At 55.6% G+C, this 27,333-nt stretch overlaps 8 protein-coding genes across 8 annotated transcripts; 7 read left to right on the forward strand and 1 right to left on the reverse strand.

The window, feature by feature from the left end:
• Window positions 1–1,187: 1,187 nt before the first annotated feature.
• On the forward strand, window positions 1,188–2,726 carry DICSQDRAFT_11511 (WD40 repeat-like protein; the record flags this gene model as incomplete). Its single annotated transcript, XM_007368625.1, has 1 exon — window positions 1,188–2,726. A coding segment is annotated over one exon (1,539 nt), but the record flags the coding sequence as incomplete, so codon positions are not given.
• A 440-nt stretch (window positions 2,727–3,166) lies between these two features.
• On the forward strand, window positions 3,167–3,343 carry DICSQDRAFT_66606 (uncharacterized protein; the record flags this gene model as incomplete). Its single annotated transcript, XM_007368626.1, has 1 exon — window positions 3,167–3,343. A coding segment is annotated over one exon (177 nt), but the record flags the coding sequence as incomplete, so codon positions are not given.
• Window positions 3,344–8,156: 4,813 nt separating this feature from the next.
• Window positions 8,157–9,056, forward strand: DICSQDRAFT_162844 (uncharacterized protein; the record flags this gene model as incomplete). The annotated part of the gene is made up of 4 exons (XM_007368627.1): window positions 8,157–8,417; window positions 8,490–8,553; window positions 8,658–8,729; window positions 8,968–9,056. Coding segments are annotated over 4 exons (486 nt in total), but the record flags the coding sequence as incomplete, so codon positions are not given.
• Window positions 9,057–9,117: 61 nt separating this feature from the next.
• DICSQDRAFT_139277 (uncharacterized protein) lies at window positions 9,118–10,629 on the forward strand. Its single transcript, XM_007368628.1, has 6 exons — window positions 9,118–9,164; window positions 9,220–9,227; window positions 9,486–9,548; window positions 9,829–9,966; window positions 10,133–10,405; window positions 10,489–10,629. The coding sequence occupies exons 1-5, from the start codon at window positions 9,125–9,127 to the stop codon at window positions 10,403–10,405; spliced, it is 522 nt and encodes a 173-aa protein (XP_007368690.1). The 5' UTR covers window positions 9,118–9,124; the 3' UTR covers window positions 10,489–10,629.
• A 1,398-nt stretch (window positions 10,630–12,027) lies between these two features.
• DICSQDRAFT_110001 (uncharacterized protein) lies at window positions 12,028–14,585 on the reverse strand (the record flags this gene model as incomplete). Its single annotated transcript, XM_007368629.1, has 6 exons — window positions 14,569–14,585; window positions 14,359–14,509; window positions 13,953–14,280; window positions 12,741–13,899; window positions 12,502–12,689; window positions 12,028–12,448 (listed from the first exon to the last, which is right to left on the reverse strand). Coding segments are annotated over exons 3-6 (1,917 nt in total), but the record flags the coding sequence as incomplete, so codon positions are not given.
• A 3,807-nt stretch (window positions 14,586–18,392) lies between these two features.
• Window positions 18,393–18,950, forward strand: DICSQDRAFT_139278 (uncharacterized protein). The gene is made up of 2 exons (XM_007368630.1): window positions 18,393–18,621; window positions 18,677–18,950. The coding sequence occupies exons 1-2, from the start codon at window positions 18,413–18,415 to the stop codon at window positions 18,798–18,800; spliced, it is 333 nt and encodes a 110-aa protein (XP_007368692.1). The 5' UTR covers window positions 18,393–18,412; the 3' UTR covers window positions 18,801–18,950.
• A 2,658-nt stretch (window positions 18,951–21,608) lies between these two features.
• Window positions 21,609–25,651, forward strand: DICSQDRAFT_21998 (WD40 repeat-like protein; the record flags this gene model as incomplete). The annotated part of the gene is made up of 6 exons (XM_007368631.1): window positions 21,609–21,668; window positions 21,724–21,781; window positions 21,850–22,032; window positions 22,087–22,236; window positions 22,287–23,818; window positions 23,879–25,651. Coding segments are annotated over 6 exons (3,756 nt in total), but the record flags the coding sequence as incomplete, so codon positions are not given.
• Window positions 25,652–25,743: 92 nt separating this feature from the next.
• On the forward strand, window positions 25,744–26,304 carry DICSQDRAFT_139279 (uncharacterized protein). Its single transcript, XM_007368632.1, has 2 exons — window positions 25,744–25,928; window positions 25,986–26,304. The coding sequence occupies exons 1-2, from the start codon at window positions 25,754–25,756 to the stop codon at window positions 26,282–26,284; spliced, it is 474 nt and encodes a 157-aa protein (XP_007368694.1). The 5' UTR covers window positions 25,744–25,753; the 3' UTR covers window positions 26,285–26,304.
• The last annotated feature ends 1,029 nt before the right edge of the window (window positions 26,305–27,333 follow it).

The following is a 27,333-nucleotide window of genomic DNA, read 5'->3' on the forward strand; positions in this document are numbered from 1 at the left end:
CGCGCATACTACGAGAACCTTCGCCTCGAAGGATACTCGGACGCCGACTGGGGATCCAACCCGGACGACCGCCGCTCGATCTCTGGTTACGCGTTTCTCGTCGGGAATGCGGTCGTCGCCTGGAGCTCGAAGAAGCAGACCACCGTTGCGCTCTCTTCGATGGAGGCTGAGTATATGGCAGTCGCGTACGCTGCGCGGCACACGATTTGGATGCGCGCCATGCTCGCGGAACTGACCTGTGAACAGCGGGACGCCACTACTCTCAAGGCTGACAACAAATCAGCGATCGAGCTGTCGAAGGACAATGTCCAGCATTCAAGGTCAAAACACATCGATATCCGGCATCATTTCATTCGGGAATGCATCGCCGCCGACACGATTCGACTGGAATATTGCCCGACGGACATCAATTCGGCCGACTTGTTCACGAAGGCCCTTGCACGCGATCGTTTTCAGGCTTTGCGCACACAACTCGGCATCTTGCCGATGCAGAGTTGAGGGGGAGTGTTGGAGTATGGTCACGCGCTTGCCTTACTGCTTTGGGCACGCTTTGCGAACGCTTGACGGTGGCACCAACGCCACTACGCCTTCTGTCTCGGATCTACATTACGATAGTCTTTATGTAGTACATGTATATATAGACTCCCGCGGCTCCGTTGTAGCATCATCTTCTTTCCCCACGAACTTCTACACTGGGATTCCGCCTAACTGTCTTTGTCCCCCAAAGCCTGTCTTACGCGTCATGCAACTGGAAGGACCACCTCGCTAGCATTCATCCATCAGATCTGCAACAGGAACTAACCAGGTTCTTGGGAGAGAAGCTTCTGTTTTGGTTTGAATTACTCAGCCTCCTGAAATGCGTCAATCGCGCCGCCCCTTCGTTGGAAGCAGCGCTCAATGGATATGGTGTGAGTCTAATCGTTGGGATTGACTCATTTGTATCTGATTCTGATTCACGACTGTCATAGGAATCGGGAAGTGATTCCTCAAAGGAGCTTTTACTCGATGCAATTTCCTTCATTCGCCGCTTTGCCGGTGTGATATCCCAGGCCGCCCCTCACGTCTACATCTCAGCTCTGCCTTTCTCTCCGACGTCGTCCAGGGTCCGGAACAACTATCTCCCGTATTTCCCCTGTCTTCCGCTTGTCGATGGCATTCGTGACCGTTGGCCGCAGACTCCTGCCGTCCTCTCAAGGCACACAGACTGGGTCCGTTCCGTGGCATACTCCCCTGACGGCCGGCACATTGTGTCAGGCTCGGATGACACGACAGTGCGAGTATGGGATGCGGAGACGGGCGAAGCAATCCTGGAGCTGTATTGCGGCTCCATTGTTTTGGGGGTTGCTTTCTCGCCGGATGGCCGTCACATTGCCGCAGCGCTCAGTGATCGGACGGTGCGGATATGGGATTCCACGACAGGGGAGGCTGTTTGCGAACCTCTCCGGGGTCACGAGGGTGTAGTGTGGTGTGTTGCGTACTCTCCAGATGGACGTCTCATTGCATCGGGTGATGGGGATGGTCGTATTTTCATCTGGTCCACCGAAGCACTCGGGATGGTTTATGAGCCTATCCTTGGCCATGCATCCGACGTTCGCTGCGTTGCCTTCTCTCAGACTGGTCAATACATCGCGTCGGGTGCTGACGATAAGACGGTACGGGTGTGGGACGTCGTAGAAGGACACCCTGTCAGCAAGCCCTTCGAAGGCCATACGGCACGGATCACTTCTGTCCTTTTCTCGCTAGATTGCCTTCGGATTGTCTCGGGATCGGAGGACTCGACAATCCGGATCTGGGACTTCGAGAGCCAACAGACGTTGCATACAATATCTCACCAGCTTTTGGGTGGTGTGTTGTCTCTCTCGATCGCTCCCGACGGCAGGCGCATCGTCTCTGGATCGGGCAATGGCAGCGTCCTCATATGGGATATAGAGACATACGAGATTGTCGCGGGGCCATTTGTTGTGCACAGCAACTGGGTATGCGCTGTTAGTTTTTCACCTGACGGTCGCCATGTCGTATCCGGCTCGTCCGATAGGACAATACGGATATGGTCTACAGAGAAGAGCCCAAGTGTAGAAATTCCTGGCGATGTCTCCTCCGGTTCATCAGATTCCGCCCCCACGAGCTCTGTGCGCTCGCTCGCGTACTCGCCTGACGGACGCCGAATTTTATCGGGCTCTGAAGATGGCACGATCAACGTGTGGGATGCGGACACTGGAAAATCCATCGGCAGGCATCTGAAGGGCCATTCCCGCCGCATAACTCGCGTCAGGGTCTCTCCGGATGGCGGTCGCTTTGTTTCCGCCTCGGGGGATGAGACCCTTCGTGTATGGGACTCGACTACGCTCCAACCCATCGGAGAGCCTCTACGTGGCCATACGCACTGGGTACGGGACGTTGATTACTCCCCAGATGGCCGTAGGATTGTCTCAATTTCAGACGACCGCACCATTCGCATTTGGGATGCCGAGACACACGACTGTCTCGTCGGGCCTTTGGACGGGTTTGCAGGTGGTGGGGTCGCGTTCGTCGCGTGGTCACCGGATGGCAATCGCATCGCATCCGGCTCGGAGGATGGGACAGTGCGGGTGTGGGATGCTGAGACGGGGTGCGCTGTTGGCGAGCCATTCAGGGGCCACAAAGACTGGGTCAGGTCTGTTTCGTGGTCCATGGACGGCCGGTATGTACTGTCATCCAGCGACGACGGCACAATCAGATCCTGGGATACAGAGAAATGGGAACAGGAAGGCGAGCCTTTACGCGGCCACACGGGCCCTGTGTACAATGTGATGTATTCCCCGGACTGCCGATGGATTGTGTCCGGGGGCGAGGACGGGACGATCCGGATGTGGGATGCACAGACACGAGAGCCCATTGGGGAAAGCCTGTCCAATTGGTTGGGAAGCGTTGATTATCTTGCGCTCTCCCCGGATGGTCGCCGTATCATATCAGGTTCGTACTGGTCCACCCGAATCGTTGTTTGGAATGTAGACGCTTTCACAGGCAAGTGGCATCTCCTTCTTACATCTGAGATAACCATAAACATACATTTCAAGACCCTCCTGGAGCTCATCCCTCCTTCATCAACTTCAAGGCTGTGACAGCAAGCGCAGCCGAAGACCCGCCTGCGTTCACAGCTCCTCCAGAGCACAAGAAGTGGAATGGTTGGATCACGGACAAATACGGTAACCATGTGATGTGGGTGCCAGACGAGTATCGTGATTCTCTACTGTGGCGAGGGATGGTCAAGGTCATGGGGCGCGAGTCACTCACCATAGATTTCTCGGATGCTTTCTCTGGAACCGAGTGGGCGAGATGTTACAAGGCTCGGCTTTCTACTTAGTTCTACTGGCTCAGTCACTCACCAGGACAAGTGCATGTTTGCCTGTCGTCTTTTCCTCGAGTCTGAAGCTATGCCATGTCTTTGTTGCGATGTGTCTCGTCATGTACTCAGCTGGATAGTAGTCATACGTGGCACGATGAAGCAACGTGGAAGGGCGACACGGTTTCAAGTTAAGTAACGACGCCGGGCGGCACCCATGCAAGGTCGTTGCATACCAACAACATTGGCGTCCCTACTCAACCAGCAGTCATGACATGATGTTCGCTTTTTCCTTTGATATTGAAAAGGGTTCCGCTAGCAGATACGTGAAAGCGACTCATACAGCAAGCCTGTTAGAACAGTGTTCCTTGGGCAGGCGGTCACGACGGTAGCCATCCCATGGCAGACACCGCGCGTAAGTACAAACGACTTCGCACACGACGCGATCTCGTTATAAACAGCCTGCTCCCAGTGAGAATCTTGTGCGCCTTCTCGGATACGGACCCTCTGTCGCCCCATTGTTGTTTGATCTTCTGTGTCGAGACATTTTCGCTTGTCCAACACGCGCTCCTTGTGCGTCGGAGCATTGCGCTTGTCGTTGTGCCTACTCTTTGATTAGGTGACAGGATGAAGCTGGCGCGGGTCATTCGAGTGCCGGTCGACCTAGGCATGACTGTGTCGCGAGCTCAATGGAGGTGCGCGAGGAGAGGAGGATGCGAAGGATGACGTACCTTTACGAGCCTGAGACCTCGGATACTCTGGCGGGATGCCCATTCTAGCCCGGGGCGTCTGGCAGAGTTGTTGTCTGCTCGGACCCCACGTCTGCAACTTCTTTCGAAGCCTGCTAAGTGCGAGTAAGCCCACGGAAGTCGAGGAAAGAAGCGAAGAAGACGAGTTTGGGGGTCGTTGTTGTGCATGGCGCTCATGTAGCGGAGCGAGCGAAGTGCGGCAGGCAGCGCTGCGGGCGACGGTGCATGTGCATGTGCCAAGGGATGCAGTGGGACTGACGGACGGCCTGTACGCGCGGATGCGCATAAAAGAGTGAATGGGAGCGAGTGTATGCGTGGAATGCGAGGCGAGGAGAGGGCAGATAGCATTGCATTCGCGTCCGACCTCTCCCTTGGACCTGCAGCCGATTGACGATGGGCGAGTCTGTGCGACAGGATGCGGGCTACGGGAGATGCCATTGAATGAGCAAAACGCGTCCGGTCACCCGCGTCACGCCCTACACGACCCACGCCTGTAGCGCGTACAGGACCAGCGTTCGGTCCTGCGCGCGCGTGACCCCTCCCCCCTAGAAGCTCGATGTTCCCCAGCGCAGCCCTACGATCACCCTATCGCACTCCTTCGCAACGGCGACCACATGTTGTACGGTTTCCTAGTCCTAGTCGAGGTCCGAGAGCGACTGGAGCAGTGGCGCACCCGACTAATCATCAGTCTTGGAAAGGAAGAACGAGGCGAGGTCTTCCGCTTGAGGGAGGACTAAGTGGCGTGCGTGTAAGTAAAGTTGCGCGCAAAGAAGCATGGAGTCGTTGCAGCAGCTCCAGGTCTACGAGAACAGCGTCGGCGGAATGTCGCAAAACGGAAGGGTACGTCGAGGATGTAGGCGAAGTGGAGGGGATAGGCGAGGGTGCGACCGATGGGTGGACGAGCCTCAGTGTGTTGTGAGGTGAGGAAGGGTAGGATAGCGATTGGGTGGTGAGGGAATTGGGTGAAGGGAAGAGTGCGGTGGACTGCTTCACGGGCTCTTCACACCTCGAGCGTAGGGGCTCGAGCAGGCTCTCGTTCTCCTGCTTACGTCAAGGCCTGTATGCGCTGGGGGAGCTGTTCGCATTCCCTGTCCCGCCCGGACGACTCGCGGTCTTCCTCTCCTTCTCCTTCTCCCTCAGCCTGTCCCGCTCACGGTCTCATTCGCTTGCCGCGGTCCTTGCTAGGTAGCGGGCACAACGCAATTACGGCAGAGTGGTAGCAACTAGCGCAGGACTTGCAGTAGTGATGCGGCATAGCGTACAACTCTGTAGAGAATATGTCAAACACGACCAGTAGGTACGACGTGTCTGCGTACGTACGCCACAAGAGTCAAGGGCTCCGGAACCTGTGAATAACGAGCGCAGGGAATATCGAAATCACAACGGACAGACAAGCGCTGCTTCTGGCCATTCTCCGATCTCCTGCGCTGAAGGAAGCAGGAAGCGTCTATGAGAGTTCCGATCGAGAGACGCAGACGGGCCAGGCAGTACTTTCTGTTACTCGGTTCAACGACTGCTGGCCTTTTGCGCAGAAGGAACCTGCATATTCAGCGTGCTGCACGAGGGGCCCGGGAATGCTACAAGCATATGGGGAGGAGTCCCTTGACGTTGTTGTCGCAGCACCCTGTGGTCGCCGAGCTGTGGCGTACACATCAGCCTCCGTCTCGGTCGACATAGCAGACCAAGGACAAACATAATTAGAGACACGGCAGAGTAGTCATATTCACGACTCCCAACCTCCAGCGCTGGCACAGGGCATAAATATTTCGCATATAGCTGACTCGAAGCGCACTTACCAGATTCGCCCACCAATCACGACGACCGAGAGGGGCAAGCATTCCAAATCAAACGCCGCGTCAGGCTTTGAAATGATCCCCGATAGGCCGGGAAGTCACGCTCGCGATAGAGAGGTAGGAGGAGCGAGCTGGTACTTGCGCCGGCGGAATAGGATGGACAAGCCCAAGTGCGTCGGGAGGTGAGGCGGGGTAGGATGCCGATAGCAACTGGGGTGTAAGACAGTTGGGAGGGGGAGGACGGCAGCAGACAGCTTCGAAAGCTCTTCCCGCGTCGAGCGCAACTGATCCAGGAAATCCTCGTGCTCGTGTTCGAGGGCCTGAACGCGCTGCTGGAGCTGCTTGCGCTCAGACGACATGCGACCCTTCTTTTCCCTCGTCCTGTCTCTTGTCCTCTCCCCATCCCAACCATGTCCCCTTTCCTCTCCTTCTCATTTTCCCTCTGCCTTTCCCGCTCACAATCTCATTCACGGCTGCGGTCTCGTGCCCGGTCGCGGTCGAAGGTTTCGTTCGTGATCACGGCCTCGGTCTTGTTCCCGTGACGAACACGAGCCATAACGGTGACTTCGCCCCATGTGCAAAGACTCGAAGGGGCCGTCCGCAAGGTCGTCGACAATGCGCACCAGCGGCAAGAGCCAGTCAGTCGAAAAGGTCGCAAAAGCTGTTCAGGACGCTCTCATGGTGTGACGGCGGGGGCGAGTGTCCATGACCTTCTCGTGGGCGTGCGCTCGAGCGGGAATACGGGTAAAAGTAAGGCTGGGGCTTGGCTTCGTATGCCGCGAGGCGCGATGCATGCACTATCCCTCTGGCCGAGAGATGAGAAATGCTGTGGCAGGACGGGTAGGGAGGTGCATATGGATTGCGATCGGTGGCGGAGTAAGCTACGGTGGGACCAGAGCATTCTCGTGAGTATCTGCATGGGCTTCGAATTAATTGAGAAGAATCTCCAGTGGTGGTCAGTCCGAATATCTGGAGTGAAAAGGCTATCCTACTTGTCATGCTGATCGCTCGGTCGGGTACGCAGTCACCGGTTGAGTTATGGGCGAGAAGGGTAGCCAGCGCTACTAGCGACAACGGACGGCCCCATGCGCGCAGGACACAACGTGTAGCGCCCGCGTCGCGCGCTACTTTTCTTCTCTCCCTTCGTACCTGATCGACTCCGTGCTTCGGGATTGTCTCTCCTCGATCTCTCTGCTTCTCTTATCTCACTCGTATCTAGCCCGAGTCTTCCCGAACCTTAGAGCTGTTATAGCGCCCGTAACTCGTATATAAACCCAAACTCTGTATGTACAAACACTAGCGTTCAATCGAGACACTCATAACCTGTCTGTTCCTCGAGCGAACCTCTCTCTTTCCCTCTCGTGACGCGCCACCTACCCCTTCGGGCCAGCGAGCGCGTCACAACGCGCACTTCCTCTTTCGGGCCGTCGCACCCGCGGGCGTCGGATCTGTTCTCTTCCTGACGACATCTCACCCCGGTTTCCGTGTCTTCTTCGTATGACCCTTGCCTACCGACGCTCCTAGACCGCAAAAGCGACAGGTGGTACGAAATGAGATGAGTACTGAGTCGAAGGGCAACTCTTCGTGCTTTCATAGATTCGGCCCACAATCACGCCTTCCGCCGTGGGCCTCCTGTTCTCGCGACTCTTCAACCGCACCCTGCAAGGTCTTTCAGGTGCGTCTACCAAATACAACTCCCTCCCAACGTCTAGGCTCACGTCCATTCCAGACAAATGTGAGTTGCGTAACGAGCCTATAAAATACATGGGCAAACACTTGGCTAGCGGCGCATCGATAGGGACTATTCACCGCAGGGGCAGCAGCAACGCCAACGTCGGCGACAGCTCAGACGACCTCATGACCTTGTTCTCATGCTCGACGGTCTCAACAAACATCCCGTGCACGTTCTTGAACAAATATGGAGCCTGTCGAACCCGCGCCGTTTCTGCGTCGTCTTGGACACGTTCGGCACAGCATCCTAGGTCTCCGGCTCTTTGTGTACGCTACCGTCTGTCTCTGTAGCTCGTACGCCTGTCAATCTATGCGGACCCGCGAAACAGCGTCAGTAGAGGTGCGCAAGGAAAGCTAGGAATGGGAGGGGGAAGTGCCTTCATGCTCAGGTTCGTTTTTTTTCTTCTCTAGAAGCTGTGCACGCCGGGGTAAGACTGTCAATATTGCTGGGGAGGAGGGGGTGGGACGAATATCGGGATCGGTACCGTGCACGGTGCTCGTGTAGCGGAGTCCAGTGCGCCTCTGCGCCCGCTTTGCCAGTGAACCTGCGATCGAATAACGATGAGCGAATCCGCGACAGGACGTGGGCTATGGGAGAAGCCACTGAACCCGCCAAAGACCCCGGATACGGACCGCGGGCTGCATCGGCAAAAGCTCTTCGACCGCCAGAGCAAACAGCAAGACGCGTCCAGTCACCCGCGTCACGCCCCACACCACACATGCCCGCAGTGCGAACAGAAACAGCCTGGGCGGCAGCCTTCGTTGCCTATGACGGGCATGCGTGTCTCTCCGCCAGAATTTGAGCAAGCACCTCCGCGGCGGGTGCGTAGTCGAAAGTCGAAGTTGTAAGTCGAAGTCTGATGTCAATGTACTGATGGTCTATCATGCGTATAGGAGCATGTGAACCAATGCGATGTCGCAGCGAGCCAAGGATATTATAATGCGCTTCAGAAGCTTGGTGCAGTGTAGCCGAATACCTTAGGCCACAATGCAGCCAGAGTGGACGCCAGCAGTGGTACCGATCACCCCAAAGGATTGATCGTGGTTGATGAATGTCGGCAGGTGAGGGAGAGGAGCTCTCGGTGACGATGGGAGTAGCGATGGCGAAGAAAGCGTCTATGGCTGCTGAAGATAGTAAGCCATACAACGATGAGGAGGTTGAGCTGACTGACCTATGATGAGGAAGCTGCTCTCCGTTATATAGGCATGGACTGCTCCTCATGGAGGCAAGAAGACAGACGGACGCTATAACTGCGAACAATAGTAGGAGACCGCATGTACCGCCAAGTCCCAGATGTGCAGTCCAATACGGAAAGTGAATAGGCAGTGTAACGAAAACCAAATGCCCAAACGCAATGAGCTGCGTGCACAGAGATATATGAGGATCATAATGGACGTCGCGGGAGGAGAAGTCGGGAGTGGAAAGCCCTGTCATGGAAATCGGAATACGGATTCCCACAGGTATAGGCGCGCAAGAAGAGTTGCGCTCACCGTATCGGTCGTCCGCCAGCACCTCACCTTCATCGTCCATGGCCTCTATGATTGTCGTCTCTTCCCTCCGGGCGTCAGGTACACACCATCTGTACAACCTTAACGTGTCTTTGTCTTACGTGAGATGTTGCAGCCTGCCGAGTTAGGCATTAGGCCGTCTCCGCTGTCCCCCGGGTCCTCGCTGCGTGAGTTACGACTGTCACTTTTTCATTCAAGGATTGTCTCATAGGAGATTCTCATATTGGTATTGTCTGGATGCGTCTGTAGTCGGGGTATAGCCAGCTCGTCCAAACCCCCACCGGAAGAGCGCGCCGCGGAAATCATCAACACCCTTCCTCATCACGAAAACCGGCTCCGTTGTCATTGGCACGGGTGGCCGCCATCTCCCAGGAGCTCTAGGTCGTGAACGAGGAGACTGTTTTTGCTGCTGGATTTTTTATCCTCATCTCGTTCATCTACAAGGTGCGTCTTACATCAGGTCGGGTCCCGCTTCGCCCTCCCCGTACTACAAGGCTGCTCCATACGGACGCGCTCCTAGAAACGGATTGCCGTTTATGTCGTGACAGGCATCGCGTAATGGGGTTGCGGAATGCTGGTTCGGTTTGTGCAGCCGCCCTTTTTGGACACACAGAGATCTCTGCATCTTCTCGCATATACTGGTAACGATTGATCGGTTGACAACACTTGCTGATACCTTCTCCTCGACAGGCGGTGAAGAAGCCCTACAAGGATTGGGCTGAAGGGCCACATCAAGCGCATCCGCGACATCCTCTACACGTCGTGCGCTGAGCACACCCAGGTGGTCAAGGACCGTATCCAGTCTGTTGAGCAGATGAAGGACGTTGTCTCCGTCACCGAGGGTCTCTTTGCGCTCTCCAAGGTAAATCGTCTCTCCTCGTGAACCCTCCCACCCTACATGCCGCCTCCGTTGCTCCTGTCCGTCCTTCCATATCTCTTTCCATACCCTTCACCTGATCCTCCACGCTCCCCATAACACCTGAATCGCGCGTTAATGTATGCTGAAATGACATCTTACTCCCGGACAGGAGACTGCGCAGCTCGAGTCTGAGGCGTTCGTCCAGTGCCAGAAGGTCGCGCTCGCCGCGGAGGTTAAGGCTGTTCTCGATTCGTGGGTCCGCTTCAAGCAGCAGGCCAAGGAGAGCGAGCAAGCCGAGCTGGTCAAATCTGTCGTCGACTCCGTCCTCAAGAGCCTCAGCAACGAGAAGACGCAAATGGACATCTCGCCTCCGTTGTTGCTGAGATCGAGCGTACGTGTCTCATTTCATTGGGGTTTTCCATCTCCCTCCTTGAATGCCTAACCCCCACGACGTCTCGTTGTTTTGGTCTGTCATCTCGTGATTTGGCCTTAATGCTGATGAATCATATATGTCTATCTGCACAGAGCTCGTCCAGAACAAGGCTATTTAGATTACCGCCATTGTTCAGAATGTCATTTAGAGCGGTACATCGGCCTAATGAACCACTTCTGCTCACGGTTCCGTCATGGGCCGGTAGCCAACGATGAATATCCTGATGAAGACGCAGCTACTCTTCATGAGACTACACAAGGATCCTCGGTGCGAGTGCCGATGTTGACCCGCATGATGGCACGAACGCAATCTGTTGGTTAGGATGATTGAGACGACTCGCCGTCTGCATCAATAAAGGCGCTATTCTTGCTACAAGCTTGCCCGACCTTGAGAAGATCCACTGAGCTCTTGGCGAGATTGCCAGTTGGCCAGCTCCGGTCACCCCAGCTACAGAAGATGTCGAAGGTGTATGATCCTGAAGCGTGGGGCAAGGGGTTGTGAGGCCTGTGAACCACGATGCAGGGACGCCCCGATTCCGCTCGGCCTGCTTCAGACGGGATCTCCGAGTAGGCGGGGCCGCCGCTGCCGCTGCCGCTTCCTGCAGCGCAGGGAAGGGGTACGGCTGGTCGTATTCCTCGGTATCGATGGCAGCGCATGCGATTGAGGCCTCGCAGGGATGGTTCCGACGGCATATATGTCCCGCCTCCGTCAGAATAGATGTAGGATTCAAGCGAAGTAGGGCTCGACTCGGACAGCGTAACGTGGCACAGGCTGGGGTCTTCCGAGTCTAGCTCGTGGGATAGTCACCGGCCGAGCTGAGGGACGTGGTATGTAACCCGTGTGTATCAAGCAAGCCTCCATCAGTAAAGGCTGCAAGTTCTGAACGTCTTAAAGCTAATAAATGCGCCGCCGCCTGCTAGATTGCGCTGTACCTCTGGCGGCGCCCAGCATTCAGTTGCGCTCCAAATTTTTATTTGGCTTCCTTTCAACTATCTCTTCCGGATCACGATATCAATGATGCCTGGAACATTGTACGCAGCCTATGTACCCTGAGCAATACGAGACCTTAAATGAGATCTTAGAGTTCTGCGGTGGCGGCCCTGGAATTACGGTAACAGGTAGGTCTTGAGCTGTGCGCGTTTCCCTGATGTTTTGCGGCAGAACTTTCACCAAGTGTACGGTTCACTAAGCGATGCAATGATATGGAACACTAGTTTGCATTCTGTACTTGAAGTAAAGCTGATAGATACTATACATCCTATCGTACGGCGGGATGCTTCCCTAAACACGCAGCTATGATTCATCTAGACGCTCGACATTTTCGTGCACGCTAGTCAGCGGCGTGCCGGTGTCGAGCTTGAGACGCTTGGCCGGACGCGATGACTCGTTATGTGACGATCCAAAGGCGTTGTCCTTGCTAGGGGCCAGGCCGACCTGTTTGAAGAGGTCCTCCGGGCTCCTGACAAGGTCGTTAGCTGGCCAGTCAATCTCGGTACCCCATTCCCGAAGGACGTTCAAAAGCTCCGAATGATCCTGAAGCATGGGAGAAGGAGTGACCTGGAGAGGCCTGCGTTGACGTGACTCGACACTCTTCTTCTGCGCATGCGCTCTAGCAAGGGTTATACGGGGGGGTTGTGCGGCTGTAGCAGCTTCTTGCTGAGGTGCCGTGGTAGCGGGGGTTTCAGGCACAGGAGTGTACAGCCGATCGAATTCCTGGGCGTCAATGGTAGCGTAGTGAGCGGCGCAAATGTCTGCCAGGTCTTGGAGCAGAGCCAGTAGTGTCTTGTTGTTGTCAGGAGCGATCGCGGGGGTGGGGCTACACATCTGTCGAAACTTGATGAATCCGCCGACATATGCGCCATCCTCGGCGCGTCTCTCCACGTATTCGTACGTCGAACAGACAGTGTGCGTGAGAGTTTTCGTTTGTTCCGTCTTGTGAAAGCGAAGAACACAGTAGTGATAGACGTGCACAAATGATTCAATGTCGTCAGACACTGCGTAAGGTTTCCTTGGATATCTCTGAGACACCGCAGAGCGGAAGTACCAGGTTCCCTGTTCACAGACATGAGCACAAGTTGAATTCTGCGGAAGAGAAGGAGACACACTGTGCGATCTGGCTGCCTCGGACCAAAACCGGGAACCATATACTCCTTGTATTTCGACAAGTCCCAGTCAACCAACAGTCCCACGTGGATGTCCTTCCCCTCGTCGTTCTTCGTGACGTATATGAGGATGTTGTTGTAGCTCACGTCGCGATGAAGGACACCGGCTTTCTCCCAAGCATCACGGTGTGCTGGTTATCACATGAGAAATGTGTACACACAGTATACCAGAAACAACGTACCAGACAGTGCGTCACCAATAACCATAGCTAGATCCTGATAGTCTTCGAAGTCGGACAACGGCCGGCATACCTCTTTCAGAAGGATGCGATAATGGCCTCGCGGGAGGGGGTTCGACTGCAGAAGTGCACCGGCACTCGTTCGCTGCCACGCGCCGGCCACATCTTCCCCACCTAGACACGTCGGGATGTATTCGACGACTCCCCTAGACCTAAGGCGCTCGTATACCTCATGCTCCGGATGGACGTGCGGTTGAATGTTCCGCCAAGAGTCTTTCAGATAGCGCAACGAATATGCGACGCTACCATCTTCCCCACTCTCCTTTTCGATGGCGACGTAGCCCCGAGTGCAGCGCCCAAACAGAGCGAGGTTCGAAAACGCAGGTTTGCCGACATAGAGCGTCTTGCCCTTGAACGTAACCTCGTGAGTCGGCCATTCGACAGATGAAGGCGAGTTCGTGGCCGGATCCCAACAGAGCGCTTCGCAGGCCAGCTTGCGGAGATACTCCGTAGGCACGGCGGCTGCCCAAGCCCTCAGAGCGCTCACCACACTTTCGTCCGCAAGGACAGCAGTGGGATCGAAGCCTAGCTGTTCGCGGGACATGCCTGCGAGTCGATAGAAGAAACGCTGGAAGGTGGTATCGGCGGTCGTCCCGTAGTGGAAGGGTGTGGATACAACGCCGCCAGAGCGATCGAAGAAGCAGATACGGGCTCTATCGCGGTAGACATAGAGCGCGTAGACGTGGGTGCGGTGCTGGTGTGCGAGGATGTTGGCGACGTACTCTGCGAATTGGCCGAGGGCTTTCCTGCCACCGTCCGTGTCGTCACGCGTGAAGCGAGTGCCCGGGTTATTGAACTCAAAAGCAGAGCCGTCGTGGTTGTGCTTGACCTCTACAAACGCAACCATATCTCCCCAGGCCCGTCGCCCTACCCAGTCCTTCCGAGCATTCTTGTCCTCCTCGCTCATCTTGCTCGTCTTCATGAAGTCATCGCGGTCCTTGTCGACTATCTTCCGAGTACGCTCGTTGTCAAGGTAGACAGCGCAGTCGGACCGGGTGCCCTTCTGGCTGGACTTGTGATCTTGGCCACTGACTTGCCAGCATGAGATGTCACGGACGACCAACGTGGGGCATACCCGCGCGGCAGAGTGGGCCATGACACACTTTCAATATGGATGAGCACCAATCCCCAAGCTTCCTGATATTGTTTACGCACAATTTTAGGGTTCAAGTCGCTTTCCTTCTTTACTTTCGCAACGTGCGAGTCGTAGTCACAGTGCGTCAGGTAGTCACTACTGGGATCCTCTCCAGGAATGAACTCCTCGAACATCTTCTTCAGTTCGATCTCTGACAGATTGTCCGCCATTCTTTCGAAGCCGGTATAAAGAGGTCGGAGGTCCTTGTTTTGCGGCTGATCGACAGAGTTACGTGTGACGTTGGCGCTTAGTTTGGACGGGGTATTCTCCGTGTCCCCTACAAACGGTTGCTGAGAAGGTGCCGGAGGAGGTGTACGACGAGACTGAGGTGGGGGATCCGGCGGGTTGCTGTTGACATTGCGGTCAACGGAGCCGGAGAGCTGTTCGTTAGGCTGGTGGTTGGGCATGAAGGAGATGGCTGCTTACAGAGATCGGATTCCAATCTGCGATATATATATTAGAATCACTGTGCTTGTCGATCTCTTTGTTCGACAGATCAGGCAATGTGAGGTCGAACCCGAGGTTCAGGCGTGGTCACGGAGGTAGTAGTCCGGCGGCTGCCGCGCCCTCCAAGTACCTAATTCGATGAGTCGAGTCATTCTATAGCAATTCTGCAATAGTCATCGTAGGGCTTACCCTAACGTCTCTTCCACCCACTCAGATCAAAGTCGTGCTGGTAGCCCACAGTGGCGGGTTCAAGAGGCGGGAGGTTAGCGCTAGAGCTGGTTGAACTTTCGGCGTCTGTCCCTTCCCGAAACGGGTCACTAGGCGTCAACCCGAGTACACAGAGTCACTAACTTATCACGCGCATTGACACGATGTCACCGGAATTAGGGCTAGTCACATCTCATATTGAGTTGGATTGGAGCCAGCATCATCCGCCGCTCGCCCAGAGATTCGTTCATTCCTGAGCTCACGGCTGTCGGTTCAGAGACGCGTTGTCCACCCGGAGCCCAGTTTCCGTGGTACAGTCACTAGTGCTAGCTGCGTTGTATTACTAATTGATGTCACTCTAGGGCTACGCGCGGGAAGTAATGTACTATCAGGCTCACGGATCGATAGCAAAATGGCCGACTTCACACTGGCTTTCCTGGACCTTCGGCGCCGTTTCACAGAACGAGGGGTGCTTCAATTGGAAATCAGGCTGGCGCAGGTTGCAGACATAAGTAGGCTCCCGCCGATCCCCATGAAGCCGCGTCCTAACTGATGGCCGGAGGTGCGACCATTGATCTATTCAACTTGGTCCACGTTCGAGGTGCAGGGCTGAACTCGAGCAAGGCTTGTTTGGAGGGTACGCGCGTCAAGACGCTGGACGAGCTCTTGAGTTGGATCAATGACTCCGGTGCGCCTCCGGTGCGCTTCCTGTTTGGTGGGGCTGGCACCGGCAAGTCCGCTATCGCCCATTCCACCGGCATATACTTTAAGGCGCTCCGTCGTCTCGGCTCCTTCTTCTGCTTCGATCGTAATTTCCAAGGGGATCGTCATCCAGAATCCGTGATAAGCACTATTGCCCGCGACCTGGCGAACTGGAATCCGGACTTCCGCCGTGCGCTCGCGAACGTTCTCCGGGACCAGCGCGAACTTGGAAGAATCGACGGACTTCGCTGCACAATGGGAGGGCTTGATCCTCGAGCCACTCAAGCATGTTACGCTCGTTGGGCCAGTCCTCGTTGTCATCGACGCGTTCGACGAAAGCAGCTCCACAGATGCGCGCTCCCGCCCTCTACTGCTGAGTCTTCTCACGGAGGGTTCCGCGCAACTGCCTCCCAACTTCCGCATCCTCGTTACGTCTCGTCCCGAGCGCGATGTCGCGCGCGCTGTGTCCACGGCCCGCGCTAGACGACGCAGACTTCAAACTACTAGCGACCCGAGCGGAAGGCTTATTGCAGTGGGCGGCAACGGCCTGCAAAGCTATCCTTCAGAAGCCGGCAGGTCGCACGTTGAAAGAGCGGTTCGATAAACGTCTGGGCGACATACTGCGAGGTAGTGCTTATTCCCTCGACGACCTCTCTTCTGAAGACCAAGAGCTCATGATCCGTTACCACTCTGTCATGGCCCAGATCCTTTGCGCCTCTTCCCCGCTGTCGATCAATTCCCTGGATGAGATGCGTCGCCTCGCAACTGGTGTTCAGATGGACGAGGTGACTCTGATAGTGGCAGACATGGGTCCTCTACTCTCAGGGGTTTCTACTCGCACTTCGCCCATCCTTCCCCTCTATACCTCATTCCGCGACTTCTTGACCGACAAGGGTAGAAGTCAGAAGTGGTTTGTCGACATATCATCGGGACATTCCACTATGGCGCTCGGTTGCTTTCGCGTCATGAACACCGGGCTGTCGTTCGACATCTGTCGCCGAGACACGTCCTATGTCTCGAACCGTAATCTTCCCGATTTGGACGCTCGCCTTGTCAAATTCGTTCCAGGGAGTCTGTCGTACGCCACGTGCAACTGGAAAGATCACCTTCCCGATAACCGGGTTCGACCAAACCGTGCGACAAGCGATAGACACGTTCGCGCATGAGAAGCTTGTTGCGTGGTTCGAACTGCTCAGCCTTCTTGGACACGTCAATCACACTGCGCCTTCTTTGCAAGCCGTGGTCAGGCTATATAAAGTAAGCATAAACTACAGACTCGAGAAGCTGACCTCACTCATGGCCGCCATAGAACTTCGAAGGTACCACCTCTCATTAGTTACTGCTTGATGCAGTTTCTTTCATCCGGCGCTTCGGCAGTGTCCTCGTACATGCTGCCCCCCACATCTATATGTCAGCCTTGCCGTTCTCTCCGAGAACATCCAAGGTTCGGAACCACTTTCTCCCATCTTTCCGGTCTCTCCCGCGCGTTCAGCATCTTCATGACAAGTGGCCCCTCGTTGAACTTGTCCTGTTAGGTCACACCAACGTTGTTACTTCAGTGGCGTACTCCCCTGATGGTCGGCGTATCGTGTCCGGATCCTCAAATACTACATTGCGTATGTGGGACGCAGAGACAGGTGAAGCGATCTATGCGCTACAACGTGGTCAGACTGTTCGATCAGTCGCCTTCTCTCCGGACGGCCGTAACGTCGCTGCAGGACTAGTGGATGGCACAGTACGCATATGGCACGCTGCTACCGGAGAAGCCGTTGGGAAACCGTTACAAGGTCACGACGGAGAGACATGGTGTATCGCATACTCTCCAGATGGACGTTGCATCGTGTCCGGCACGAGTAACCGCACAGACCGATCCATCTGTGTCTGGTCGACGGAAACAGGCAGAATGCTTTATGAAGCTATCCGCGGTCACACCTCCGGCATTCGCTGCGTTGCGTTTTCTCCGGACAACGCATATATCGCGTCGGGATCTGATGACACCACTGTTCGGGTTTGGGATGCCGTGACGGGCGGGATTGTCGGAAACCCTCTCGAGGGCCACACTGAGCTGGTGTACTCCGTCCTCTTCTCTCGGGACGGACTCCGTATTATCTCGGCGCCGACAGATTCAACAATCCGGATATGGGACGCCGAAACGCGCGAGCTATCAGGGCAGCCGTTCCGTAGCCACCTGGGCGCCGTGCGCTGAATCTCACTCTCACTCGATGGGAGGCGGGTTGTGTCTGGGTCGTCGGAGTCGACCGCCCTTGGGTGGGACTTGGAGACGCGTCAGGTCGTAGGAGAGCCCCTTCTGGGGCATACCGCCATCGGTTTCTCTCCTGACGGCCGTCATACCGTGCCAGGCTTGGGCGATGCAACAATCAGAATCTGGTCTGCAGCGGATGCACGCACAATGGCCGTTAAGGCTTCCGATAACATCCGAACTGATTCTGCTCATACGGGCACCGTACGCTCCCTTGCATACTCACCCGACGGACAGCGGTTCGCATCGGGCTCGTTGGATACGACAATCCGGGTGTGGCGTGCCGACACCGGAGAGCCCATTGGCAATCCTCTCCGCGGTCACTCGGGTGCCGTGTATTGCGTCACATATTCCCTGGATGGCGCTCACTTTTTGTCCGGCTCTTTCGATACCACCATCCGAGTCTGGGACTCAGAGACGCTCCTGGAGGTCGGAGAGCCCCTGCGCGGACACACAAAGGCCGTATGGGCGATCAAGTACTCTCCGGATGGTCGCTGGTTCGTCTCAAGCTCGGAAGACTTCACTATCCGCGTATGGGATGCGCAGACATACGAACCCCTCATTGAGCCTTTTGTCGGCCACAGGGGAGGCGTCTTCTCTGTCGCGTATTCCCCTGATTGCAAGTTCATCGCATCGGGCTCATACGGTCAGACTGTGCGTGTGTGGGAGGCCGATACTGGGCGTGCCGTGGGCAAGCCATTCCGCGGCCATTCAGGCATTGTGGGGGCTGTTTGCTGGTCTGAGGACGGCCGCTACATCATCTCCTCTGCTGACATGGATAACCTGCTCAGAGTCTGGGACGTAGAGAGACAGGCACCGGAAGGCGAGCCTTTCCGTGGCCACACAGGTGCTGTGTATGCTTTAATGCATACTCCCGACTACCGCCGGATGATCTCAGGGGCTATAGACGCCACGATCAGAATGTGGGACTGTCGAACGCGACAGTCTGTTGGGGAGAGCTTGTTTGATCCCACAGGATTCATACAGACCGTCGCTCTCTCCGGATGGTCGCCATATCGCATCGAGCTCAGACGAGTCGACCATCCGGGTACGGGACTCGGACGCTATCACAGGCAAGTGGCTTGCATGCACATGTTATCTGTGAGCTGATCGCATTCCTCTGCTAAGATCCTTCGGTGGCCCAACGGTATTCCGTTATAAAATTCAGGCCAGCGTGCAATGTTTCGGAAGGTGCTCTTGCACTCCCGGACAGTACCAAGTTCAAGATGGTAAACGGTTGGGTTGTCGATGAGGACAACAATTTGGTGTTGTGGGTGCCAGACGAGTATCGCCCTTCTCTGTGGTGGCCAGGGCTGCTGTTGCTCATCGGACGTGAGCCGCTTTCCATAGACTTCGCAACTGCATGTCATGGAACACAATGGGCAAAATGCCAGTGATTATATAGGAGGTTTCTTTGTAATATCATACTAAAGTCATCATGACGTGGCTACAGGCTCAAGCTCAGCCCCGAAAGCACGTGTTCGACTGAGCACCGATTTACATTGTGAAGTCAACAAGTCTTGGATCATCGTGCTGGTTTATCACGGCGAACGCGCATTGATACCCATTCGCCTCAATTCCCTCGATGGTGATCTCCAGCAGGATTCGGCGCCAGGGTAGAGCCCGGACGCCAGCCGCTCACGCTCTGCGTTCGATACGCTGAATCCGGCAGAGGGTCGATACCACCCAACATAAAACAACAAATTGAGCACCTCCTCCTTGACCGCGTTCAAACTGCCATCCACCCCCGCGCACATCCTCAACAACGCACAGCCGTAGGGCACGGGTGGAGGTACCACCCGTGAGCGCGACGATCACGAGGAATGATGGGAGGTTCACTTCTGCGAGGCAGGGAAGCGGATGAGGATGTGAGAATGAGGATGCGACGACACGGATGCGATGGGCGAGGGGAAAGGGATTTGAAGGGGGAGGGCCGGATTGTGTCGGAGAGGAAAGATAGAGGGGTACTCGCATCTGAGGGTGTTTTAGTCGGAGGCCATGCGTTGAGCTTGCGGCCAGATGCATGAGCACGCGCAACGCATATAGTCAACGCCTGAGAAAGCAGCTCACCTTCACATCACATGCGACCAGATATTATCAGTAACCCGTCGACCTACTTCGCCAGGACACCCGCCCATGCTTACAACGCGAGTAACACCGACGTCGGGTGCTGCACAATCTCCCTCCCTTCCAACAGCCGTAATTGTCTCCCTGTCCAGAACGCATGTCCCTGCGCAAGTTCGTAGCGAGCTCCTCCGTGACGCAGGCACGGAGCTGGAAGGTCCTCCCAGTCAAGACCGTCAGCTCCTGAAGTGCTGCGCTCCGGACCAGCTGTTCCTCATGGAAAGGAAGCCATTCAGCGAGGCGAGATTATCTGCTTAGGAGGATCATCTGATGTACGTCGGAGTAGGTCACGCATGGCGATTGTGGGGCTCCGTCAGGTCTGCAAGCGCGATGTTGCATGACAGAAAGGTGCATACAAAGGAGAGGAGGAGAGGGAAGAGTGAGTGAGGGTGTGCTCGCACTGGAAGGATTAAGCCGATGAGCCTCAAAACGTTCGAGGGAGACATGGAGTCAGAAGCGGGCGTTTGAGGAGTGCAGGAGTTGAAGGAAGGGAAGACGTCGGTAGATAGCTTCGACGGCTCTTCACGGGTCAAGCGGAACTGCCCAGAGAGGCTCGTGCCCTGTCCTCGTCCCGACCTTGGCCCCTCTCGTCCTCCTCCCGCATGTCGCGGTTATGGTATTCGTCGGAGAGTCGTCATGAAGAACGCGAGATCCGGTAATGACTTGGCGGCCGGTATGAAACCCTCGATAATCCGTTCGCAAGGTCGTCCATAATGCCCACACACAGGGGAAGCCAATCGGCGAAGGGGAAATCCTAGAAAGGATTGATGTCACTAGAAGGGCGGTATCTATCAACGTCTCATTCGCGCAGGCTAGAGCGGGAAATGTGGGAAAGCGCATTTGGAGGAGAACAGCTATGGAAGAGAGCAGCGGCAGTCGAGGATTGGCAGAGGCGTCGAGTTGGGGATGCGCGCTATCGCGTTTGGATCAGCGTCCCCGAATGAGCGTCTAACAGATCGACTCGTCGTGTTTCCACGCTGCAGGCCTTGTGCACCTTCTTCTCCATATCGCCCTTCCGACCCACCAGGCTCATTCCAGGGACGGGCACGTTGAGCATTTAATATCATGGAGGTCAGATGTTCTTGCTGCTCTCACGCACAGTGCTTGATGTTTCCTTTCAATTCACAGCCTGAGAACCTGACTTGATGGGCCTCATGTCCAGCACGAACCCGTTCTCCAGAATTCCGTCGTTGGGCTTGATGCCTGGAATGGAATGTCTCGCCCGTCTTTCTGTCTCGGACAGCTCGGATTGGGAATATTTTGCCCAAGCTGGGACTGGACTGGACCGGCTCGTGGCCCACCACATTCTTGCCGCTCCGTTCCGACTTTGAAGTGGACCTTACGATTATCACTGTATGTTATCAGGATGTCTCCAACGAATCGCGATATTCCGCTTTTATCCGTCTGAGGAGTGTTCAGAGACGCGCTCTCCATCTCAGCCTCGTGGACTCGCCCATTGTGTCCGCTGGCTTTCTGTCTTCTGCCAGGCTAACTCTGCACAGTACATCCGCGCACTCCAATACCTCCTCAGACTACATTCTCAAACGATCATGTGCAAATTCAAGTCGAGATTGGGGAAACGGCTCAAACGATGCTTCAGGCGGTCTTCGAACGATGCCGAAGCCGTGTCCACCATTCCGGGACCTCCCGATATCGTTGAACCGGAGAATTGTGCTGCTGAGGGTTTGAGGAAGGTAGGAAACCCTCTTCGATCGATTGATTGCCTCTCCCTGACGCCGATTAGGACATCTCATTTGAGGAGACCCAGGATGCAGCGCCTGAAACAGTCCGTGCTGAGGATGTGGCCAAGATAGCGACAGCCATCGACACTGGCAGCACAGCATTGACCTCCCTCAGCTCAGACCACAGAATCGTAACTATAGGGGCGACAGCCATCGAGCCGACGGGAGAAGATGTCGAAAGCGCGTACGAGCTGTGGAAGCCCGTGTTGGAAAATGTAGAGAGTTTTGCATCGCTCATCGAGGCCATAGGAGACGTGAGTCAGTCAATACCGTCTAGCGAGTTTCGGCGGTGCTGAAGATGATGTATAGCTCCATCCCTACGCCAAGATAGCATCCAGGGTTCTCCTTTCGGTCGTGAAGGTACGGTGTTTTCCACGTATGATTGATCTATGCTCCCAGTCTAAACCACCCCTTCTCAGCCTGTAATCGACCAAGACAAACGTGACAACGCCATGGCCGATCTTCTCGAGGCGATGTACGAGCTCTATGGCCTCGTGAACAAGACCGGCCGCCTGTCCGACCTGGACGAATATCGCAAGAAGCTGCTCAAGGATATGTCCTCGAAAACAGAGGAATGCGCCAAGTTCATCCAGGACGAGGCTCGATTTACCAATTTCTGTGAGGAAGTCTCGCCGAAGTCTTGCCATGACGCATATTGAGGTTGCACTGTAGGGATTCGAACGGGAAGCAATGTGATAACGGGTTCACGTGTGGACGAGAAAGTACGCGAGTTCACCGAGGCTTTCGTGGACCTCCGCCGGTCTTTCACCGAAGTAGGAGTGCTCGAGACTGAGATCCGGGTGGCGAACCTTGCAGATTCTAGTAAGCTCTAGTCGCCTTATATCTATCCTCTTTCTCACCGACGGTTTCAGGCAAAATCGACAATCTGACCCACGTCCGGGGCGCAGGGCTGGATTCAGGCAGAGCTTGTCTCGAGGGCACGCGCGTGAAGACGTTGGGCGCGCTCCGAGATTGGATCAACAACCCCAATCCCGATGCCCCCCGAGTTCTCTTCCTCCTCGGCGGTGCTGGGACCGGCAAATCTTCCATCGCCCATTCCATTGGCGTGCACTTGGAGGCTCGTCGTCGCCTAGGCGCGTTCTTCTCCTTCAATCGCACGTTCCAGGCGGAGCGTCCGCCGAAATACGTGTTCAGCACGATTGCGCACGACCTGGCGAACTGGGACCCCACCTTCCGACATGCGCTCGCGGACGTCCTCCATGATCATGGCGCTCTTGTAGGATCAGTTGACATCACGAAGCAGTGGAAGAGGCTTATAGCCGAGCCACTCAAGAAGGTTGGATTGGTTGGGCCGGTGGTGGTCGTCATCGACGCGTTCGATGAAAGTAGCTCTGCTAGCACTCCCGAACGCCGTCTGCTGCTGAAGCTTCTCACCGAGGGTTCTAGCGAGCTTCCTTCCAACTTCCGAATCCTCATCACATCCCGTCCTGAGCACGATGTCATGCGTGTCGTGGGCCGCTCTGAGGACGGTCATCGGCACATCAACCATATCAGCCTCGACGACAGCAAGGAAGAAGCGACATCGGACATCGAGCGATACCTCCATCACGAGCTCGCTTCAGATGATACACTATCTGAGGAAGCACTGGACGATGCGGACTTCCGGCTGCTGGTCACTAAGGCGGAAGGTCTGTTCCAGTGGGCTGCAACGGCCTGCAGGGTTGTTCTTGGAAGCCCGGCTGGTCTGACATTGCAGGAACGACTCAACTTGCGTCTGGGCGCTGTATTGGGCGGAGGTGCTTTCTCCCTCGACGACCTATACCGAAGTATCCTGGAGCAGCATTTCCAGTTGGACGAGCCAGTTCTATCAGAGCGTTTCCGTTCTGTCATGGCACAGATCCTTTGCGCTTCCTCTCCGCTATCGATGGATTCGCTGGATGAACTGCGTCGTCTCGCGACCGGCGGGAAGAGAGACGAGGTTACCCTTGTCGTGCAGTACATGGGTCCGCTACTCTCCGGGGTATCCTCCCGTACATCGCCTATCCGTCCTCTTCACACATCGTTCCGCGACTTCCTCACTGACAAGGCTAGAAGCCGGGAGTGGTTCGTCGACTTGTCGGCGGGACATTCCACCATGGCGCTCTGTTGCTTCCGTATCATGAACGAAAGACTGTCGTTCAACATCTGCCACTTGGACACGTCCTACGTCCTCAACCGTGAAATTCCCGATCTGGAATCACGGCTAATTACCTTCGTTTCACAAAGCCTGTCGTACGCGTCATGCAGCTGGAAGGATCACCTCGCTGCCACGCATCCCCCCGATCTGCAGCAAGACGTAATCAGGTTTCTGCGAGAGAAGCTCCTCTTCTGGTTCGAATTGCTGAGCCTCCTCAAGTGCGTCAATCGCGCCGCCCCTTCACTGGAAGCACTCAAGGGCTATGAAGTGAGCCCGCTTGTTGTAATTGACACATTTGTATTCTGATCTGACTCGCGTCTGCCGTAGAACACCGCAAGCGACTCATTAAGGGAGCTATTGCGCGATGCGATATCCTTCATTCGCCGGTTCGCTGGTGTAATAGCCCAAGCCGCTCCTCACGTCTACATCTCAGCTCTGCCTTTCTCTCCGACGTTGTCCAAGGTCCGGACCAATTATCTCCCACATTTCCCCTCTCTTCCGCATGTCGACGGCATTCGTGACCGTTGGCCACAGGACCAGGCTGTCCTCTCGAGGCACACAAATATCGTTGGTTCCGTGGCATACTCCCTCGACGGTCGGTACATCGTGTCAGGATCGGCTGATGGGACAGTGCGAGTATGGGATGCCGAGACGGGCGAAGTAATCCATGAGCTGTCTTGCGACGACTGGGTCTGCGGGGTTGCTTTCTCACCCGATGGCCGTCACATTGCCGCAGCGCTCAATGATTGGACAGTGCGGATATGGGATTCGACGACAGGGGAGGCTGTCTGTGAACCTCTGCAGGGCCATCAGTGGGGCGTGTTGTGTGTTGCATACTCTCCAGACGGACGGCGCATTGTATCTGGCGATGGCTTCGGTCATATCTGCATTCGCTCGGTGGACACACTCGGGATCATCAATCAGCTATTCTGTGGCGATTCGGGCGTTGCCTGCATCGCCTTCTCTCCGAGTAGTGGACATATCGCGTCGGGTTTAGACGATCGGACGGTGCGGGTTTGGGACGCCGTAGAAGGAAAGGCTGTGGGGAAGCCCTTCAAAGGCCATACAAGCAGGGTGAATTCTGTGCTTTTCTCGCTGGACGGCCTTCAGATTGTCTCCGGATCATCAGACTCGACGATCCGGATATGGGACTTCGGGACCCAACAGACCATCAGGACAATATCCCACCCCCTTCTGGATGGCGTATTGTCTCTCTCACTCTCTCCTGACGGCAAGCGCATTGTCTCTGGCTGTGGGAATGGTGGCATCCTCATATGGGACTTGGAGACATACGGGATTGGCGGGGGGCCACTTGTTGGGCACAGCAGCACAGTATGTGCTGTCAGCTTTTCACCTGACGGTCGCCACATCGTATCCGGCTCATCCGATGCGACAATACGGATATGGTCTGCAGAGGAGGGCGCAAGTGTGGAGAGCACTCGCGATGCCTCTTTCAGTTATCCGTCAAAATACAAGCCCGCCCGAATATTGGATTTGCGCTTTGGGCCCTTACTCGCGTACTCGCCAGACGGACGCCGTATCGTCTCGGGGTCTGATGACGGCGTGATCGAGATGTGGGATGCGGACACTGGCAACTCCATCGGCGTGGCTCTGAAGGGTCAAAGTTCCAAGGACATAGTTTGCGTCAGGTTCTCTCCGGATGGCCGTCGCTTGATTGTCGTCTCGGCAAGTAAGACCCCTCGTGTATGGGACTCGACTACACTCCAACCGCTCGGAAAACGTTTACGTGGCCACAGGGACTGGGTACGGGACGCTCATTACTCCCCAGATGGCCGCCGGATTGTCTCATGTTCGGGGGACCGCACTATTCGCATATGGGATGCTGAGACATACGAGTGTCTCGTCGGGCCTTTGTGCGGGCATGAGAATAAGGTCGACTCCGTCGCTTGGTCACCGGATGGTACGCGCATCGCATCCGGCTCGTGGGATGGGACGGTGCGCGTGTGGGATGCTGAGACGGGGCAGGCTGTTGGTGAGCCATTCAGGGGCCGCGAAGGCTGGATCCGGTGTGTGTCATGGTCCATGGACGGCCGGTATTTAATGTCATCCACCGACGGGGGCACAATCCGATTCTGGGATCTGGAGACATGGGGGCCATCAGGCAATCCTATATACACCAGCATGAGCAGGGCGTTCACTGCGATGTTTTGGCCGCGTTACCGCCGGGTTGTGTCCCCTGACATGGTGAATCTTGGGACTATCTGGATGTGGGACACAGAGACGCGCGAGCCTGTTGGGGAGAACCTGTCCAATCCATTCGGAAGCGTTCACTCTCTCGCACTCTCTCCAGATGGTCGTCACATCGTATCACGTTCAAACACGATCATTGTGGTTTGGGATGCGAACGCTTTCACAGGCAAGTAGCGTCTGCTCTCTTCTTATTTGTATGCTTAACAATCAGCACTTCTTCAAGATCCTTGCGGACCTCATCCACCCTTCGTCAACTACAACACTATGTCAAGGACCTCATTTGATGGCTCCTTCCAGTCGTCGACTCCTCCAGAGTACCCATATTGGAATGGCTGGATCACGGACAAGAACGGTAATCACGTGATGTGGGTGCCGGACGAGTATCGTGACTGTCTATTGTGGCGAGGGATGGTCAAGGTTATGGGGCGTGAGTCAATCACCATCAAATTCCCGAATGCTTTCTCTGGAACCGAGTGGGCAAAGTGTTATAGGCCTCATTATAGGCCTCAAACTTCCGCGTAGTTTTCCACTAGCTCAGCTACTCACGAGGACACATGTTCTCCACGTATACTTGCCTGTAAGCTGTCTCCCCAAGTCCGAACCCACTAGCAGAGTTTCATGTCTTCGTGTTGTGGTATGCCTTAATATATACTCGAATCACCCGGAGAACATCGACTAACGGTCATACTTGACGTGGAAGCGAATCATACAGGGACCCTGTAACACGTGGCAGCATTGGTCTCACAAACACTACGCTCCCAAGCACGGTTGACAGCTCAGACGACGTGCCAGAAGATCTTGTCCCCCTTGTCGCTGACTGCCTGTTCTCACTGACGTTCCCGTGTGCCTCTTCCAGCGACGCGTTGAGCCCGTCGCACGAGTATGAACCTCTGTCGAGCCGGCACCATTCATGATTTTCATCATTCCTGATCGACACTCCCGCTCGTTCAGCACGCGCTCCTGGTGCGTCAGAGTTTGGTGCTCGTCGTGATCCCGACTCGGATGTAGGCAATCGTCTAGTCCTGGTGCGCATGTGAGTCGCTCGAGCGCTGGAAAACCCGTGTGCGACTGCGTCGCGAGGTCAGTGGATGTAACGGATCGTTCATTATCTTATCTTATCTACATAGTTAATCTACATCTTGTATCTAAATCTGGATCGTCATGGTGATCGGCGCTGATCCATCTGGATCCGCGCGACGTGGCGAAGGCTTCTCAGCCTTTCACCACGTCCACCATAGTATACGCCCTCTCAATCTAGAGATTGGTTCAGTGTACTTTGGACTTGTGTGAATCAGGCGACACCCGTATCATTACACTTTTTTACACTTCATACCACGAATACGTGGGTTTCTAGATTGTATTGTGTGTTAGGCACCTACCATGACGGAACCCTCGACATCACACGCGACACACCGTGAGACCGCGAGCTCAACTCGAGCTTCGCCTCTGAGGCGGTCTCCCCGAGACCCGGACGCTTCGTCAGGAAGCTCTATCCCCGGAGGTCCTAGCTCGTCTGGCAGACGTGCGGACTCACCCCGAACCGGCGCTCTCCCAAGGTCCGCAGGGACCCC

The sequence above is a fragment of the Dichomitus squalens genome, assembly GCF_000275845.1.
Source record: "Dichomitus squalens LYAD-421 SS1 unplaced genomic scaffold DICSQscaffold_37, whole genome shotgun sequence".
NCBI lineage: Eukaryota > Fungi > Basidiomycota > Agaricomycetes > Polyporales > Polyporaceae > Dichomitus > Dichomitus squalens.